Genomic DNA, 19,791 nt, shown 5'->3' with positions numbered 1-19,791 from the left:
TTACCTCACCCACTTACTGTAAAACCAAATTTAGTTCATGGTGAGGTCAGCTGACAACACGTCGGAGGTAGAGCACCTTCAGTGGGGGCTTTGCGGGGAAGGGAGGGGGGCAGCCTTTCAGAGTCTGGGGGTGCTTACTCGGAGTCTGCAGGGGGCCGATGGGTGTGTCTCGTCCACTGGAGGAGACCACCCTGTGCATCAAAGCACTGAACCCTTCTCCTGCCCCCGACACCCCTGTCGTTCAGGGGTGATTAGAAAGCGAGGAGAGGCGCGTGCCCCCCTTGGAAGGGCCATTATAAACCGGTGCATCAGAGGGTGCAGAGGCTGGCAGCATAAACCAACCTGGGGCAACCCTGCTGCTAAAGATGACAGAAGACAGCCAAAGGCAACGGGGCTCGCCTTTGAACAGCGCAAGCCACCATTGAGTTTCCCAGTGCTTGTTGTCAATGCTAAATAGCAGTAGTGAAAAAATATGTTTGTCACCAATGTCGACCAACAGCAAAAGTGTATCAAAAGCCTAAATGGCTGTCGCAGTGCGAGATGTATACGTGTTACGTGCTCATGTGTCAGTCACTATGCAAGTGACGGTGCAGCAGGCTTAAAAAATATATATAGTTTAAATATACCGTTCCAAGATGGCGGACTTTCATCTTGGTGTGGTAAATTACAAATGTAAACAAGCATTGGCATAGCCAATTGGTCTCGCCTTTGGGACCCGATAAGTGTTTATCTATGCAGCACACAAGCTGCGAGTTTACAAAGATCAGAAAGTAGACAGCAGATTAAGAGCCTCGGCGTGTGGCTGGACAGCTCCCTCTGTTTTAATCACCAAGCCACAAAGCTCTCTGCTACCTGTTTCGGCCTAATGAGAATGCTAAGAAAGATCCTTCCCCTGCTCCCTTTCCAGGCCAGGAGGATTATGGTACAAGCTCTTGTACGGTCCCGCCTGGACTACGGGAACGAACTGTATCTCGGTGCCCCTCAGTCCACAATCCAGAGGCTACAAGTAATCCAGAACTGTGCAGCTCGCCTACTGCTCCAGATTCCCCGGAGACAAACAGTGTAACCTGCCGTGCGTAACCTTCACTGGCTTCCCATCCGGGCCAGGATACATTTTAAGGCCATGTGCCTGGCCCATAGAGCTCTGTGGAAATCGGGCCCAGGCATCCTTCAGTCCTTGGCCACCCCCTATCAACCCCCTAGGAGTCTTCGCTCCAGCTCCGCGTTTCTTGCCACCTCTATGAAAGTACGAAAATCCAGATGGGGGGGGCGCTCTTTCTCCCTGATTGCTTCCAACCTCTGGAACTCCCTCCCCCCCACTCTCTGAGGGGAACCTAACCTGCTGGCATTCCAGAAACGTCTCAAAACTCATCTGTTCAGTACCTCACACTAGCACCACATGCCACTCTGTCTCTCTAGGAGGCCTCAGGGTAGCTAAGCGCTATACAAATTTAATTTCATTCAATTTCATTCAGACAGAGCAACCAGTCACATTTCGTGTAACGGCGGAAGTTGTGCTAGGCACTTTTTTAACTGCATGAGCTTGAAGCTTTGTGCATATAAATTGATTCAAAATGTAATTCTGAAATATTCAGCCTGTTCTGAGGCGAAGGTAATTTGTCTCCATGAGGGCGTTGGTAACTTCTAAAGCTGGCCCCTGTAAAAAGCAGTGATGCACCACATTTCTGACCTGGATGCAAAAGTATAGTCTCTTGGAAGCAGGCCCCTCCTTCTTTATTCTGCAGACATATGAAGACCAGCCATGTATCTATATAGTTACCACGAGGCCTTCCAAGTTCCTGCTTCGCCCACACATGCTTCGCTTTGAAAAGACTGGGCGCTGCACGAGAACGCAGGTTTCAGCAGCAGGCATCATTCATGTATATTACGTCTCCTTATGTAGTTTTAAAAAGGCAAATAAATGATCAAAATAGTTTTCTTTTCCTTCCAGGCCGATGAGCATGCTGACGCGGCGTTGTCTATGCCGTAGATAGTGCAGCACTTGTGATACTAGGGGAGGAGCCTGCACCCATGACTCGTGTCCAGCACCAGTCGAGACGGGCGAAAAGAATATCGACTTATCATGGCAGGCCTCCCACTGATGCCCCTGCATCCTCGAGGGGGGGTACACTAGAACAGAATCCTCGATCTGAAGGGTGGTGCCCAGGTCCTGGGCAGAGCCTGAGGGAGGAGATCCGCTGCCTGTGGAGTCCTGTGATCTCAAAGAGGAGAGCCCTGGGGGTGGAGCCCTGTGGTGTCGCTGGGGTGGGAGCCCTGTGGTGTCGCTGGGGTGGGAGCCTTGTGGTGTCGCTGGGGTGGGAGCCCTGTGATGTCGCTGGGGTGGGAGCCCTGTGGTGTCACCGTGGTGGGATTCCTGTGGTGTCACTGCGGTGGGAGCCCTGTGGTGTCACTGTGGTGGGAGTCCTGTGTTGTCACTGCGGTGGGAGTCCTGTGGTGTCACTGCGGTGGTAGCCCTGTGGTGTCGCTGGGGTGGGAGTCCTGTGATCTCAAAGAAATGAGAGCCCTGTTGTGTCACTGGGGTGGGAGCCCTGTGGTGTCTCTGGGGTGGGAGCCCTGTGGTGTCACTGGGGTGGGAGCCCTGTGGTGTCACTGGGGTGGGAGCCCTGTGGTGTCACTGGGGTGGGAGCCCTGTGGTGTCACTGTGGTGGGAGCCATGTGGTGGCACTGTGGTGGGAGTCCTGTGGTGTCACTGTGGTGTGAGTCCTGTGATCTCAAAGAGGAGAGCCCTGTGGTGTCGCTGGGGTGGGAGTCCTGTGGTGTCACTGCGGTGGGAGTCCTGTGATCTCAAAGAGGAGAGCCCTGTAGTGTCACCGGCGTGGGAGCCCTGTGGTGTCACTGGGGCGGGAGCCCTGTGGTATCACTGGGGCGGGAGTCCTACAGTGTCACTGCGGTGGGAGTCCTGTGGTGTCACTGCGATGGGAGCCCTGTAGACTCACTGCGGTGGGAGCCCTGTGGTGTCGCTGGGGTGGGAGCCCTGTTGTGTCACTGCAGTGGGAGTCCTGTGGTGTCACTGCGGTGGGAGTCCTTTGGTGTCACTGCGGTGGGAGTCCTGTGGTGTCACTGCAGTGGGAGTCCTGTGGTGTCACTGCGGTGGGAGCCCTGTAGTGTCGCTGGGGTGGGAGCCCTGTGGTGTCAATTGGGTGGGAGCCCTGTGCTGTCACTGCGGTGGGAGCCCTGTGGTGTCACTGCGGTGGGAGCCCTGTGGTGTCACTGCGGTGGGAGCCCTGTGGTGTCACTGTGGTGGGAGTCCTGTGGTGTCACTGTGGTGGGAGTCCTGTGGTGTCACTGCGGTGGGAGCCCTGTGGTGTCGCTGGGTTGGGAGTCCTGTGGTGTCGCTGGGGTGGGAGCCCTGTGGTGTCACTGGGGTGGGAGCCCTGTGGTGTCGCTGGGGTGGGAGCCCTGTGGTGTCGCTGGGGTGGGAGCCCTGTGGTGTCACTGGGGTGGGAGCCCTGTGGTGTCACTGTGGTGGGAGCCCTGTGGTGTCACTGTGGTGGGAGTCCTGTGGTGTCACAGTGGTGGGAGTCCTGTGGTGTCTCTGCGGTGGGAGCCCTGTGGTGTCACTGCGGTGGGAGTCCTGTGGTGTCACTGCGGTGGGAGCCCTCTTGTGTCGCTGGGGTGGGAGTCCTGTGATCTCAAAGAAATGAGAGCCCTGTAGTGTCACTGGGGTGGGAGCCCTGTGGTGTCACTGGGGTGGGAGCCCTGTGGTGTCACTGGGGTGGGAGCTCTGTGGTGTCACTGGGGTGGGAGCCCTGTGGTGTCACTGGGGTGGGAGCCCTGTGGTGTCACTGGGGTGGGAGCCCTGTGGTGTCACTGCGGTGGGAGCCCTGTGGTGTCACTGTGGTGGGAGTCCTGTGGTGTCGCTGGGGTGGGAGTCCTGTGATCTCAAAGAAATGAGAGCCCTGTAGTTTCACCGGGGTGGCAGCCCTGTGGTGTCACTGGGGTGGGAGCCCGTGGTGTCAGTGGGGCGGGAGCCCTGTCGTGTCACTGGGGCGGGAGCCCTGTGGTGTCACTGTGGCGGGAGCCCTGTGGTGTCGCTGGGGTGGGAGCCCTGTGGTGTCGCTGGGGTGGGAGCCCTGTGGTGTCGCTGGGGTGGGAGCCCTGTGGTGTCGCTGGGGTGGGAGCCCTGTGGTGTCGCTGGGGTGGGAGCCCTGTGGTGTCGCTGGGGTGGGAGCCCTGTGGTGTCGCTGGGGTGGGAGCCCTGTGGTGTCGCTGGGGTGGGAGCCCTGAGGTGTCACTGGGGTGGGAGCCCTGTGATGTCACTGCGGTGGGAGCCCTGTGATGTCACTGCGGTGGGAGTCCTGTGGTGTCACTGGGGTGGGAGCCCTGTGGTGTCACTGGGGTGGGAGTCTTGTGGTGTCACTGGGGTGGGAGCCCTTGTTGTGTGACTGGGGTGGGAGCCCTGTAGTGTGACGGGGTGGGAGCCCTGTGGTGTCACTGGGGTGGGAGCCCTGTGGTGTTACTGTGGTGGGAGCCCCGTGGTGTCACTGTGGTGGGAGCCCCGTGGTGTCACTGTGGTGGGAGCCCTGTGGTGTCACTGGGGTGGGAGCCCTGTGATGTCACTGTGGTGGGAGCCCTGTGGTGTCACTGTGGTGGGAGCCCCGTGGTGTCACTGGGGTGGGAGCCCTGTGGTGTCACTGCAGTGGGAGTCCTGGTACATAGGCCGCAACTGCATGAAACTGCACTTGATGAACTGATCCGAACCAGCCGAGAAGGGACGCAAACAAACACAACAGAGGGACCTCGCTCACAGCAGCCTTTATTCATTCTGTGTCGCAGATCAGCCTCTCGAGGCGAGCCGCACTCTTGGAAGCACATACGAGTGGTATTCCTGAAGAAGGGCTGTTGACTTTACCGCACTGAAAGTGGCATTTCTAGGTCACTGTTTACGAGCATGCGATTCCTGTGCCCGCCTGAGCACACACTGCGTTGTATAGGTTACAGAGCCAGTATAGACGGCACAGCTGACGCTATGCATCATTCACCACAATGTCTTAGTTACTAGAAAGACTATTTTCTTAAACAGTAATAGCAAATGGTTTTATTACTGAGTCATAACTTGCATAGTTAGGCGACCAAATGGCTCAGCGAGTTAAACACTGCCTCTGAAACTTGCAGGTCACGAGTTCAAAATGTAATGACGACCCAGTGTTCTATCCTTCAGTGGTCAATAAATTGAGTACCATTACTTCGCAACAGCTGTATAATTATTAACCCTTTCTGCAAGATTCCTTTCGAAAACCAGCGAGTAAAGTTTGCGGAGTGCGCCAATCCTGTGTGCTCTTTCTTTATTGGATGTATCTGTGCTTCACTAGGGCTTAAAGGGGGTAAAAGTTGTCACCAGTGGCACAGCTGAAGGTGCAAGTATTTGTCAGCCCAGCCTTTTGTAAGTAAGCCTGCTTGCACTGTGATTGCCGACTGCCACGAGCAACCGTAATCTAAGGGCATATTAAAGAAGTCTTCCACGTCTGCAGGGGTCATGTTCAATTATTTAAAAAAGGCTCTAGATAAAATCAGAGACATGCTATTTTTTAAACTCCTCTCCACTACTTTCCTTAGCGTAACAATACGTTTAGACAAACGTGTGTCCGTAAATAAATTTACCCAATTAATGAGAAGAATGTGTTGCCTCCGACAACATTAAATACCGTTCTATCCAACCTATGTGTGTACATGGGACGCAGTGGACTGCGTTGGATATGTCGCGCCCCGCTCCCTAATGCCGGCTGGGACTTGGATAATAGAGGGCAGATGTTGGCACCTGATGGTCATCGGTATAGTTACTAGTGGGATGGTGGCTAGCAGGCTAGACAGCCAAAATAATATCGATTTATAGTTCCGTGCAGGTCTGACACTTCTTGGGCAGGGGTAGGTGGAAGGAAGGAGCAAAGATAATGCCAACTGGTGCTCATGTACAGCTTTGGGTTGAGTTCGCAATAAATGAGCGCTTTATAAAACTGCAAGAAATATGTGTGTGTCCACAGAGCTGAGTGCTGGTTAGTGCAATATGAAATAGTGGTGCTTGTATTTATAGCGCTAAAAGGTCCCAGCCCCCGCTGAAATCGTTGCAAATATGCATTCCAAACAGCAGTGCAATGTTAGGAAATAAGCACGCAAAACATATGACGCAAGAGGGGGCAGTGTGTCCTTGTAGCTGCTTGTAAGGCAGGGAGCTTTCAGAGGGTTTGCATGCTTGCTTACCTTGGACGTTGAAACAACTCGCTGCCCCACATAGTTTTAACAAGGAGACGAAACCCCCGTGCACCAGTGTTTTTACATTTAATATTTTATAGTGGGTGTTTAAAGCAGGAAACTGACCGGAGATGCTAAAACTGTAAGCAAACGGCTATGTGCCAGGAGATAGGGTTTTCTACAAGTCGCTGACATTCCAGGGTTTAAGCATCAACACGTTTGCTTTTTTTTTAAAGGTGAGGACGCAAAAGAGAATTTGGCTTTCTGAGTTCATGCAGAGGCGTAATATAAACTGAGGTTGATGAGCATGTCCCCAGACGAGGAGGTTGTCACTGGGGGGAAGAAGGTAGGGAAAGAGCCAACGGAGCAGGGACGGGTCAAAAAAACGATTAAACCGCTCCTCATATAAAAGCAACAAACGCTGAAAACACAACATCAGTATATCCGGGGATAACATTCCAACAGCCGAGGTGCCTCACAGCCTTTAAATTATGGCCCTCAATGTGCTATGATGTTAGATTCTGGAAATAAAGTGAATCTGCGAACCGACGGCCGGCACACTAACTCTAGTACACCTCTTCAGAGACAAAGGTTAGAAAAAGAAGGAAAGGGTCTCTCTAAAGACAGAATGCAGGGAAAAATCCGCCAGGAAAATCAGGGAAAAGACCACGGAGGCGAGCGCTGCTAAAAATGACACATTATCTAGTTTCCTGCCTCGACCCCGCTTCTAGTAATAGCAAATACTATAGTTTCCCTCTAGTGGTGCCAACGCGCTGCTACACAAAAACAACAAGCACTGAAAGACAAGTCCTCGTGCATGTACGGCATTAGAAAACATGATCCTCCACAACAGATAGCACCCTGCGCAGCGCTGCTCGCTCCCGCAAGGTGGATGCCTGGCATGAACGAGCTGCTGAAAAGTGCAGACCGATTCCTAAAGGACTTTTCCTAGCGCAGCACATGCGCGCTGCCTAGGCGAGACCTAAAAAGTGTATTTTAGAGAAGTGAGCCGCCGGGGGCAGCTGGCATCTGGAGCAGGGGTCCCCCCACTGTGGGCCCAACCTGGGCAATTACAGGCCTAGTGCACGCAATAAATATGTACGCCTTTAAAAAATTTTTTTTTGTTTTTTTACAATTTTTATATGACACAGTATTAAAACAATACATATCTTAATCTTAAAAGAGATGTAAGAAATAACAGAGATATCAGAAAGTGATAAAATCTTCTGAAACAAGGCAATTACTTAATAACATTAACAAGAATCATGATAATGAGACATATTGTATAAAGCGATAAGTAATAAAGATGAAAAGTTACATCAACATCATAAAAGAATAAATTCTATAATAAAGAATGTTTTGTTTGTTTATTTTGTTTTATAGGGAGGAAAGGAAAGAGCCGGAAGAGGGGAAAAAGAGGAGGGGGAAAGAGAGAAAAGAAGAAAGAAGGGATAGATAAGTAGAATGAAAAATGGGTGTTATGAGAAGGATGAACGTGAGGATAGAAAAGTAGTAAAAGGTAACCATAGGAAATCAGATTTAATCTTGTGAAAAATAGAGGAATGAGAAACTGAGGCACTTCTATGTTCATCCCAAATCAAATTCCACCAGAGCAAACAGGATAGTTTAGAGTTATCTTTCCAACAGGTTAATATAACTTTAAAAGCGAGAGCAATAAAAAGGTCAAATAAAATAGTTTTCCAGGGGAGGTGGTCAAAGTCAGGAGATATGGTGCCCAAAAAGATATTGTGAATAGCAAATGGAATATTGCATGAAAATGTAAGTAGACATTTTGACAATATAACTTTCCAAAATTCATATACATTGGGACAATAATAAAATAAATGCGTCAATGAGCCTTCAGAGGAGAGACAGGACCAATACAAGGGGGCAATAGAGTGATCAATTTTATAACTACTCTGTTAGATATAAAATATACAGCTCTGCTGACCTGGTTCTCTCCCTCTAAAGCAGCTCTGCTGACCTGGTTCTCTGGCTTTGAAGCAGCTCTGCTGACCTTGTTCTCTGGCTCTCAAGCAGCTCTGCTGACCTGTTTCTCTGGCTTTGAAGCAGCTCTGCTGACCTGGTTCTCTGGCTCTAGAGCAGCTCTGTTGACATGGGTCTCTGGCTCTAGAGCAGCTCTGCTGACCTGGTTCTCTGGCTTTGAAGCAGCTCTGCTGACCTTGTTCTCTAGCTGTAGAGCAGCTCTGCTGACCTGGTTCTCTGGCTCCAGAGCAGCTCAGCTGACCTGGTTCTTAGGGCCTAGAGCAGCACTGCTGACCTGTTTCTCTGGCTTTGAAGCAGCTCTGCTGATCTGGTTCTCTGGCTCTAAAGCAGCTCTGCTGGCGTGGTTCTCAGACTCTACAATGGCTCTGCTGACCTGGTTCTCTGGCTTTGAAGCAGCTCTGCTGACCTGGTTCTCTGGCTCTAGAGCAGCTCTGCTGACCTGGTTCTTAGGCTCTAGAGCAGCTCTGCTGACCTGGGTCTCTGGCTCTAGAGCAGCTCTGCTGACCTGGTTCTCTGGCTCTAAAGCAGCTTTGTTGACCTGGTTCTCTGGCTCTGCAACGGCTCTGCTGACCTGGTTCTTTGGCTTTGAAGCAGCTCTGCTGACCTGGTGCTCTGGCTCTAGAGCAGCTCTGCTGACCTGGTTCTTAGGCTCTAGAGCAGCTCTGCTGACCTGGTTCTCTGGTTTTGAAGCAGCTCTGCTGACCTGGTTCTCTGGCTCTAAAGCAGCTCTGCTGACCTTGTTCTCTGGCTCTAGTGCAGCTCTGCTGACCTGGTTCTCTGGCTCTCAAGCAGCTCTGCTGACCTGGTACTCTGGCTCTAAAGCAGCTCTGTTGGCCTGGTTCTCTGGCTCTACAGCAGCTCCACTGACCTGGTTCTCTGGCTCTACAGCAGCTATGCTGACCTGGTTCTTAGGCTCTAGAGCAGCTCTGCTGACCTAGTTCTCTGGCTTTGAAGCAGCTCTGCTGACCTGGTTCTCTGGCTCTAAAGCAGCTCTGTTGACCTGGTTCTCTGGCTCTGCAACAGCTCTGCTGACCTTGTTCTTTTGCTTTGAAGCAGCTCTGCTGACTTGGTTCTCTGGCTCTAGAGCAGCTCTGCTGACCTGGTTCTCTGGCACTAGAGCAGCTCTGCTGACCTGGTTCTTTGGCTCTAAAGCAGCTCTGCTGACCTGGTTCTCTGGCTTTGAAGCAGCTCTGCTGACCTGGTTCACTGGCTCTAGTGCAGCTCTGCTGACCTTGTTCTCTGGCTCTAAAGCAGCTCTGTTGACCTGGTTCTCTGGCTCTACAGCAGCTCTGTTGACCTGGTTCTCTGGCTCTAAAGCAGCTCTGTTGACCTGGTTCTCTGGCTCTGCAACGACTCTGCTGACCTGGTTCTTTGGCTTTGAAGAAGCTCTGCTGACCTGGTTCTCTGGCTCTAGAGCGGCTCTGCTGACCTGGTTCTCTTGCACTAGAGCAGCTCTGCTGACCTGGTTCTCTGGCTCTAAAGCAGCTCTGCTGACCTGGTTCTCTGGCTTTGAAGCAGCTCTGCTGACCTGGTTCTATGGCTCTAGAGCAGCTCTGCTGACCTGGTTCTCTGGCTCTAGAGCAGCTCTGCTGACCTGTTTCTCTGGCTTTGAAGCAGCTCTGCTGACCTGGTTCTCTGGCTCTAGAGCAGCTCTGCTGACCTGTTTCTCTGGCTTTGAAGCAGCTCTGCTGACCTGGTTCTCTGGCTCTAGAGCAGCTCTGCTGACCTGGTTCTCTGGCTCTAGAGCAGCTCTGCTGGCCTGGTTCTCTGTCTTTAAAGCAGCTCTGCTGACCTTGTTCTCTAGCTGTAGAGCAGCTCTGCTGACCTGGTTCTCTGGCTCTAGAGCAGCTCTGCTGACCTGGTTCTCTGGCTCTAGAGCAGCTCTGCTGACCTGGTTCTCTGGCTCTTGAGCAGCTCTGCTGACATGGGTCTCTGGCTTTGAAGCAGGTCTGCTGACCTGGTTCTCTGGCTCTAGAGCAGCTCTGCTGACCTGGTTCTCTGGCTCTACAACGGCTCTGCTGACCTGGTTGCGACAGATACAGGGTCGATTCTGAAGATAAGTCACCCAGGAGCAAATTTCCAACATTTTGGAATTGGCAGAGGATTGGTCGGAGTACTGCCGGGAAACCATGATGACAATCACACTTTCGTGAGGCCAGTTGTTGAATTTTTTGTAAATCTCAACTTTCTCACATGCGGATATGGGTATTTTTGGAAACAAGTATAGGTAACGTACATTTACGCATGCGCAAATCCCTCTCAATTACAGAAACCCATTCCCCTGAGTCGCAAACAATTTTGGGTGAGCCTGTTCTCCGTTTCCACCCTCCTGCCCGGACAATGTTACATTTTGGACCGTGTCACAGGAGGGAACGGATTGCGAGAACACCCACAAACACGCAAGCTTGGCAGAGAGAAACTTCCAGTCCCAGAGCATTCCCACCATGTAACGTCTGCCCCCCCACACCCCCTCCCCTTGGTCGCACAATACATGCAAGTAAATCTCTTTACTAGTGTTATAAATCTATACTCTGATTCCTACACCTGGATTAATCTCCATAGAAGAGCCAGGTGTGTTCACCTTCGTAATGATTTGAAGAACCAAACCCATAATGTTTCACTTCGGGACTGCACTACAAGATTCCAGCTCTAATCCCAGCTTCACTATTCCACAAATAAGGTACGTGATCCTGGCCAAACCACTATCTTCCCTTTCCATAATTCTTTCTCAAAAATAGGGTCTGCTTAGAAACAAGGCAGCCCTCAAAATAAATGCCTATATTGGCTCCATATGTTGAAACACACGCTTACAACCAGAAACCGGTCCTAGGATGCTTGATTCCGGTCCAGGGAAGACATGGCTTGGCAGTTCGGGCTGGACTGTTCCCATGAGGCACAGGGTCAAGACTGATTTGCATATGGCCATGTCTAAACTGGGGTGGTGTAGTGGGCAAAAGAACGATGGATTTAACCCAGATCTCTTGACTGGGGGAGAATGTATGCATTGTCAGCATTCCGTCCATCATTTGTTTGTTGTAACTACAACCGAAAACAGGGCACTTTTAAAAATAAAACTACTATATCCTGTTTAAACTAGTCCCAGACACCGGACACAACCTATGTGAGCCTCCGGGCACAAGAGGTTGCAGGGCTCAGCTTACAGCACACCCACCGTTAGGCACCGTGAGCCATCTCTACGCGGGGACAGGAGATGTGCACGCGTACGGAGTGCACATCTCCTGTCCGTACGCGTGCACAGCTCCTGTGCCCCTTCGGCAGAGAAACCGACAACAATAGGTCTCGCCAAGGCGTGCAGCGCATGCGCTGTGTCGCTAGGCGAGACCTAAAAAGAGTATGTAATAAGTGCTGAGAATACTTTAAGATAGGGTATTTGGAAATGAAAGTACAGTTGGTCATAAAGACAACATCCTGGAAGGAAAAGTCATTTATTAGTGGTTCGACAGCAACCCATGTTGGCATTGGGGAATCTTGGTAATTTTTAGACATGGCATAGAATTGATGAATCAAAAAGGCAGTGTGATATAGTTTAAAATGAGGAAAAAAGACACCACCCTCTGATTTTGAGCGAATTAATTTAGAGAAAGCAATGAGAGTACATTTGTTATTTCACAGAAATTTGGTACATCGAGAGCGTAAAAAGAACCTGAGGTACAATCATCATTTTAATCGTGTCAAGTCTGCCCCACCAAGATAAAAATAATGGGGACCAGGAAGACAATAAATTGGTGAGCTTAAGTTTCAAGGCAGAGAAATTATGAGCGAAGGTATCAGAAATACCTGGGGAAAACCATATTGCTAAGTATGTAATCTTTTGGGGACACCAAGTAAAGTTAGTCGTATCAAACATATAGCGATAACAGGATGAATTTAGTGGTAAAATCTCAGTTTTGGAAAAGTTTAGTTTGTCGCTAGAAACAGTGGAAAATAAAGAAATCTCTTGTAGAAAAGGGGGAAGAGAATTGCAGGGGATTGGACATGTAAATTAAGATATCATCTGCGTATGCAACGCCTTTAAATTCTGCACTTTTCTCTTCACATTTGCCATGCTTCAGAGGTCAAAGGTCAGTTTCTGACAAACTGCTGCTTATTTTTAAATACATTGATTTGGCTTCACAAACTCCTCTCATTTTGCAGTCAAAGTCAAGAAAAGTGAATTATGTGAGAATCTTGGTGGGGTGCAGGGAGTGTGAAAGAAAAGGTTGTAGGGAGTCATTTGTTTGTTACACACTGCAAATACAGGTAAATGACCGGTACTCATTCAGCAGTTAAGGAAGTTAGTGACCTGAGGTTCATTTCTTCCCAGCAGCTGATGTCTCTTCTTATTGGTGAACTGAAGGCGCATACCTTGCTGCTGTGATGGCGCCTGTTGTTAGTGAACTGAAGGTGCATCTCTTACCAGCAGCTGATGTCTCTTCTCTTATTGTGAACTGAAGGTGTATCTTACCGGCATGTGATGTCTCTTCTTATTGTGAACTGAAGGTGTCTCTCTTCCCAGCAGCTGATGTCTCTCTTGTTATTGACCACTGACCTGAAGGTGTCTCTCTTCCCAGCAGCTGATGTCTCTTGTTATTGGTGAACTGAAGTCACATATCTTGCATTGATGGCGCCTGTAGTTAGTGAACTGAAGGTGTCTCTTCCCAGCAGCTGATCTCTCTCTTGTTAGTGAACTGAAGGTGTCTCTTCCCAGCAGCTGATCTCTCTCTTGTTAGTGAACTGAAGGTGTCTCTTCCCAGCAGCTGATCTCTCTCTTGTTAGTGAACTGAAGGTGTCTCTTCCCAGCAGCTGATGTCTCTCTTGTTAGTGAACTGAAGGTGTCTCTCTTCCCAGCAGCTGATGTCTCTCTTTTTAGTGAACTGAAGGTGTCTCTCTTCCCAGCAGCTGATGTCTCTCTTGTTAGTGAACTAATGGTGTCTCTCTTCCCAGCAGCTGATGTCTCTCTTGTTATTGACCACTGACCTGAAGGTGTCTCTCTTCCCAGCAGCTGATGTCTCTTGTTATTGGTGAACTGAAGTCACATATCTTGCATTGATGGCGCCTGTAGTTAGTGAACTGAAGGTGTCTCTTCCCAGCAGCTGATCTCTCTCTTGTTAGTGAACTGAAGGTGTCTCTCTTCCCAGCAGCTGATGTCTCTCTTGTTAGTGAACTGAAGGTGTCTCTCTTCCCAGCAGCTGATGTCTCTCTTGTTAGTGAACTGAAGGTGTCTCTCTTCCCAGCAGCTGATGTCTCTCTTGTTAGTGAACTGAAGGTGTCTCTCTTCCCAGCAGCTGATGTCTCTCTTGTTAGTGAACTGAAGGTGTCTCTCTTCCCAGCAGCTGATGTCTCTTGTAATTGGTGAACTGAAGGTGTCTCTCTTCCCAGCAGCTGATGTCTCTCTTGTTAGTGAACTGAAGGTGTCTCTCTTCCCAACAGCTGATGTCTCTCTTGTTAGTGAACTGAAGGTGCTTCTCTTCCCAGCAGCTGATGTCTCTCTTGTTAGTGAACTGAAGGTGTCTCTCTTCCCAGCAGCTGATGTCTCTCTTGTTAGTGAACTGAAGGTGTCTCATTTCCCAGCAGCTGGTGTCTCTCTTGTTAGTGAACTGAAGGTGCCTCTTTTCCCAGCAGCTGATGTCTCTCTTGTTAGTGAACTGAAGGTGTCTCTCTTCCCAGCAGCTGATGTCTCTTGTAATTGGTGAACTGAAGGTGTCTCTCTTCCCAGCAGCTGATGTCTCTCTTGTTAGTGAACTGAAGGTGTCTCTCTTCCCAACAGCTGATGTCTCTCTTGTTAGTGAACTGAAGGTGCCTCTCTTCCCAGCAGCTGATGTTTCTCTTGTTAGTGAACTGAAGGTGCCTCTCTTCCCAGCAGCTGATGTCTCTCTTGTTAGTGACCTGAAGGTGTCTCTCTTCCCAGCAGCTGATGTCTCTCTTGTTAGTGAACTGAAGGTGTCTCTCTTCCCAGCAGCTGATGTCTCTCTTGTTAGTGAACTGATGGTGTCTCTCTTCCCAGCAGCTGATGTCTCTCTTGTTATTGACCACTGACCTGAAGGTGTCTCTCTTCCCAGCAGCTGATGTCTCTTGTTATTGGTGAACTGAAGTCACATATCTTGCATTGATGGCGCCTGTAGTTAGTGAACTGAAGATGTATCTCTTACCAGCAGCTGATGTCTCTTCTTATTGGTGAACTCAAGGTGCATATCTTGCAGTGATGTCTCTCTTGTTAGTGAACTGAAGATGTATCTCTTACCAGCAGCTGATGTCTCTCCTTATTGGTGAACTGAAGGCACATATCTTGCAGGGACGGCACCTGTTGTTAGTGAACTGAAGGTGCATCTCTTACCAGCAGCTGATGTCTCTTCTTATTGTGAACTGAAGGTACATATCTTCATGCAATGATGGCGCCTACTAGTGAACGGAAGGTGTCTCTCTTCCCAGCAGCTGATGTCTCTCTTGTTAGTGAACTGAAGGTGTCTCTCTTCCCAGCAGCTGATGTCTCTCTTGTTATTGACCACTGACCTGAAGGTGTCTCTCTTCCCAGCAGCTGATGTCTCTTGTTATTGGTGAACTGAAGTCCCATATCTTGCATTGATGGCGCCTGTAGTTAGTGAACTGAAGGTGTCTCTTCCCAGCAGCTGATCTCTCTCTTGTTAGTGAACTGAAGGTGTCTCTTCCCAGCAGCTGATCTCTCTCTTGTTAGTGAACTGAAGGTGTCTCTTCCCAGCAGCTGATGTCTCTCTTGTTAGTGAACTGAAGGTGTCTCTCTTCCCAGCAGCTGATGTCTCTCTTGTTATTGACCACTGACCTGAAGGTGTCTCTCTTCCCAGCAGCTGATGTCTCTTGTAATTGGTGAACTGAAGGTGTCTCTCTTCCCAGCAGCTGATGTCTCTCTTGTTAGTGAACTGAAGGTGTCTCTCTACCCAACAGCTGATGTCTCTCTTGTTAGTGAACTGAAGGTGCCTCTCTTCCCAGCAGCTGATGTTTCTCTTGTTAGTGAACTGAAGGTGTCTCTCTTCCCAGCAGCTGATGTCTCTCTTGTTAGTGAACTGAAGGTGTCTCTCTTCCCAGCAGCTGATGTCTCTCTTTTTAGTGAACTGAAGGTGTCTCTCTTCCCAGCAGCTGATGTCTCTCTTGTTAGTGAACTTATGGTGTCTCTCTTCCCAGCAGCTGATTTCTCTCTTGTTAGTGAACTGAAGGTGTCTCTCTTCCCAGCAGCTGATGTCTCTTCTGATTGTGAACTGAAGGCACATATCTTACTGCAGTGATGTCTCTCTTCTTATTGTGAACTGAAGGTGTCTCTTCCCAGCAGCTGATGTCTCTTTTTCTCTCTTTTCCTGCAGATGAGGCTCGCTCCATGAAGTGTGGGGTCCTCGTTCACTGCTTGGCAGGCATCAGCCGCTCCGTGACGGTCACGGTCGCTTACCTGATGCAGAAACTCAACCTGTCTCTCAACGACGCCTACGACTTTGTAAAGCGGAAGAAGTCGAATATTTCCCCAAACTTTAACTTCATGGGGCAGCTCCTGGACTTTGAGAGGACTCTGGGGCTGAACAGTCCCTGCGATAACAGATCCCCCACCGAGCAGCTCTACTTCACCACGCCGACCAATCACAACCTGTTCCAGCTGGACTCCCTGGAGTCCACCTGAGCGCGCTCTGGCTGTGGGGCACCCACCCCTGACGCGGTTCACTTCTGAGCCTTTCCAGGAGCTCTCGGAGAGGCTTCCAAGGTTGGGATTCTCGGACAGAGTCTGGCTGCGGCTTCACAGGCGGGAGCCAGTTCTGGGGTCCTGATGCCCGTCGGACGGAGCAACAGAGCAGGTCTGTTGTGAGGGTAGAAAAGGGGGTGCACACCACTGGGACAGGCAACAACGGAGTCCTGTTCAGAGGGGAAAAGCCACCTGTCTCAGAGCTGGTTGTGGAATATATTCAAATCATGTGCACTTAACAAATCCGAGTCCTGAACGGCTGCGACTGTTAACCTATGTTTACGGACTATGGTACCCTTACTCCGCGGAGTATGGCGTCCAAACAGTTAAAAGTTACATTCTCTTCACAGTGACATTTGTCTGAACAAAAAACATTTGTGGCTGGGATGTTCACCTTGACCAAAAGCACTTTGCACCCTTGAAACCTTGATGTCTCCACGCGGTGGTGGACGTGGACATGTCAGCAGCAGACGTTGTTGGCTTGGGTTCGGCAGCTCTGTGAAAGGCCCAGAGGCCGTGTCCTGCCCACCACTCATCCCTTTTCCTTAAACCTGCACTTAGCCAGAATCCACTGGCCGACAATGGTTTTAAGTATTAAACGTGGTCATGTTGTGCCAATGGGTTTGCCTCGTGAGGTCGAGGCCCAACATTGGCCTACAAGACGTGTGTGGAGCTTTGAGTGGTACATGAGCCGGTAAGGGATGGACATTTAGCCGGTAAGGCTTGACTCCTGGAAACCAGCATTGTACTTGTTGTGCAAGTACCTATCTCGTCGTTTTTGTTGGATGCCTTGATGTTGAAAGGAGGAGTCCATTCTCGTGCTCTGTTGGAGTACTTTGCCTGCTCGACCGGTACGGTGACCTGGTCTCGTCCGAAGTGACTTCTGCTGGCAGCGAGTGTCCTTCGACCAGCAGGGAAGGGCTGGTCCAGCCGGGCAGTGGCCCGTTGCCTTACTACCTACACTTCTGATGGCTTCACACATTTTGCCATGTCTTTTTAACCGAAGCTGTTTTGACTGTTGTGGAGAAGTGGTATTTTCTGGAGGGAGAGGGGAAGGAACGTTCCTTGTTTTCTGGCTGCCGTGCAGCTCGCCCGGCGCTCTCTTGCTGCCCACTCCTCCACCAACGACAGCCAATGGAAAAGCCACGGATTTTTCTACATTTATTTTGTACCTTGCCAAGTGGAGGGGTGTCTGCCTGGTTTGACTGTGGCACTGATATTTTTATTTTCGTAAGAAGCTGGAATGATCGCGTTTCTAGGGCAGTGAGTGTGGAGAGGGGCGGACACCCGATTCATGGGTTTAGGGCACTGCTGCCTGTAGAGCTCGAGGGGCTTGCGCCCTCTTTCTGTGCTGTAAGACCTCTTCCCACAGGTGCTTCTCTTGGCTACTACAAACACAAGCTGGGGGGGGTGCGCTTTATCTTATGAAGGAAACCAGTCATGATATATGTATATATTTACGGGTATGCACATATGTACCTGCAAGCCAGTTGGGAGCCTGTTTTTAGATTTCAAATAAATATTTTTTCTTTATAAACTACATGGATGTGTTGCACATGATCCTTCTCGCGCCTCTAGAGGTAAAATGTCACTTTGTTGCTGTGGTCTGTGTTCTGAGCAGTGACTGGGTGAAGATCGCGCCACCATTATTTGCTTGGTGGCTTGGTAGAGGTTGGGCTTCATGGGGTCGTGGTAGATGTTGATTGATATACCAGAATACCGGTGGTGGTGGAATGACATCATATCCCCTTTGACTCCAGGGACGATATAGAAAGTGATGTCCTATGAGTTTCGACCCAGATAACAACACTGGGAGCTGGTCTGCTGCAGGAGCCAGGCTGTTCAGCGATACTCGTTAAACCACTGACCGGTGGGGTGGATTCTTGTGTGTCTGAAATACTCCATCCCCAAGGCTCTCCCCCGAGCATTATTTACTTCCTCTGAGCCCTACCTCGCCCTTCATCATCCTCACATCATCCCTCCCACCCTTCCTTCACCCATTTGCTCTCACCTTCACATCCGGGTCTTTAAGCTCTCCGTTGGTTTGTAGCTCCTTTTGCATTCTCACCCCGACGATGCAGATATTACCTGCGGATCCTAACTTCTGGATCTATCATTGCTGCCTTAGCTCTCTTCTTCACGGTGCTGGTGATCTGGTGCCATGTAACATGTGTAGTAGAACCATGCTGATCGTAACTTCGGGATCTATCATGGCTACCTTGCCCTCTTCTTCACGGTGCTGGTGATCTGGTGCAATGTAACGTGTTTAGTAGAACCATGCGAATCCTAACTTCCGGATCTATCATGGCTTCCTTAGCTCTCTTCTTCACGGTGCTGGTGATCTGGTGCCATGTAACGTGTTTAGTGGAACCATGCTGATCCTAACTTCGGGATCTATCATGGCTGCCTTAGCTCTCGTCTTCACGGTGCTGGTGATCTGGTGCCATGTAACATGGGTAGTAGAACCAAGTATTATGCAGAGCACTTCAGCCTCCTCCGGCAGGCCTTTGTCTGCTCTTCATCCTTCTTGCCCCTCCATCTTCTCCAAACAGCCCTTTGTTCCTTTCCCTCTCTCTTTCCTCCCTTCTCTCCCACATTCTTTTCAGCACTCCTAGTGGTCTCCTGGGCTCTCTCTTCTCCCTGTCCTCGTGCATGGCTTTGCTACTCCTCCTGTCTCCTGCTCTTTCCGCAGCCCTCGCTCTCTCCCTCTTCCACAATTATGTTTCCCGCTCCTTTGCTCCCCACTTTCCCATGATGCCCTCAAATCTCGTTTTCTTTTCTGATAGTTCTCTCTTTCATGCTTTACATAGCCTCTGCCCTTCACTCTGCATTTGTTCTCCACAACTTTTCTCCCCCCCTCCTCTTTGCTCTTGGAGAAGCAAAGGCTGGACCTGCCTATTAGTACCAAAGAGATCCCCTGCCCCTCTCAGTACCAAAGGGATCACCTGCCACTCTCAGTACCAAAGAGATCCATCTCAGTACCAAAGAGATCCATCTCAGTACCAAAGAGATCACCTGCCCCTCTCAGTACCAAAGGGATCACCTGCCACTCTCAGTACCAAAGAGATCCATCCCAGTGCCAAAGAGATCCATCTCAGTACCAAAGAGATCACCTGCCCCTCTCAGTGCCAAAGAGATCCATCGCAGTACCAAAGAGATCACCTGCCACTCTCAGTGCCAAAGAGATCCATCTCAGTACCAAAGAGATCACCTGCCCCTCTCAGTACCAAAGGGATCACCTGCCACTCTCAGTACCAAAGAGATCCATCCCAGTACCAAAGATATCCATCTCAGTACCAAAGAGATCACCTGTCCCTCTCAGTACCAAAGAGATCCATCTCCGTACCAAAGAGATCACCTGCCACTCTCAGTGCCAAAGAGATCCATCTCAGTACCAAAGAGATCACCTGCCCCTCTCAGTGCCAAATAGATCCATCTCAGTACCAAAGAGATCACCTGCCCCTCTCAGTGCCAAATAGATCCATCTCAGTACCAAAGAGATCACCTGCCCCTCTCAGTGCCAAAGAGATCCATCTCAGTACCAAAGAGATCACCTGCCCCTCTCAGTACCAAAGTGATCACCTGCCACTCTCAGTACCAAAGAGATCCATCTCAGTACCAAAGAGATCCATCTCAGTACCAAAGAGATCACCTGCCACTCTCAGTGCCAAAGAGATCCATCTCAGTACCAAAGAGATCACCTGTCCCTCTCAGTACCAAAGGGATCACCTGCCACTCTCAGTACCAAAGGGATTACCTGCCCCTCTCAGTGCCAAAGAGATCCATCTCAGTACCAAAGAGATCACTTGCCACTCTCAGTACCAAAGAGATCCATCTCAGTACCAAAGAGATCACCTGTCCCTCTCAGTACCAAA

General features: G+C 50.1%; 1 protein-coding gene across 2 annotated transcripts in view; it reads left to right on the top strand.

Moving 5' to 3' along the window:
• DUSP7 (dual specificity phosphatase 7) overlaps window positions 1–17,456 on the top strand; it is a 47,988-nt gene extending 30,532 nt beyond the window's left edge. The window contains exon 3 of one of the 2 annotated variants that reach the window (XM_085624219.1): window positions 15,549–17,456. In XM_085624219.1, the coding sequence (XP_085480345.1) occupies window positions 15,549–15,856 (308 nt within the window). In that variant the 3' untranslated portion in view covers window positions 15,857–17,456. Of the gene's footprint in view, window positions 1–7,593; window positions 9,177–15,548 lie in introns of those variants that run through there. The other variant, XM_085624220.1, reaches the window with a different exon arrangement.
• The last annotated feature ends 2,335 nt before the right edge of the window (window positions 17,457–19,791 follow it).

The sequence above is a fragment of the Triturus cristatus genome, chromosome 9, assembly GCF_964204655.1.
Source record: "Triturus cristatus chromosome 9, aTriCri1.1, whole genome shotgun sequence".
NCBI lineage: Eukaryota > Metazoa > Chordata > Amphibia > Caudata > Salamandridae > Triturus > Triturus cristatus.
Note: the sequence above shows the minus strand (reverse complement) of the source record. Positions and strands in the feature narration are given on the sequence as shown.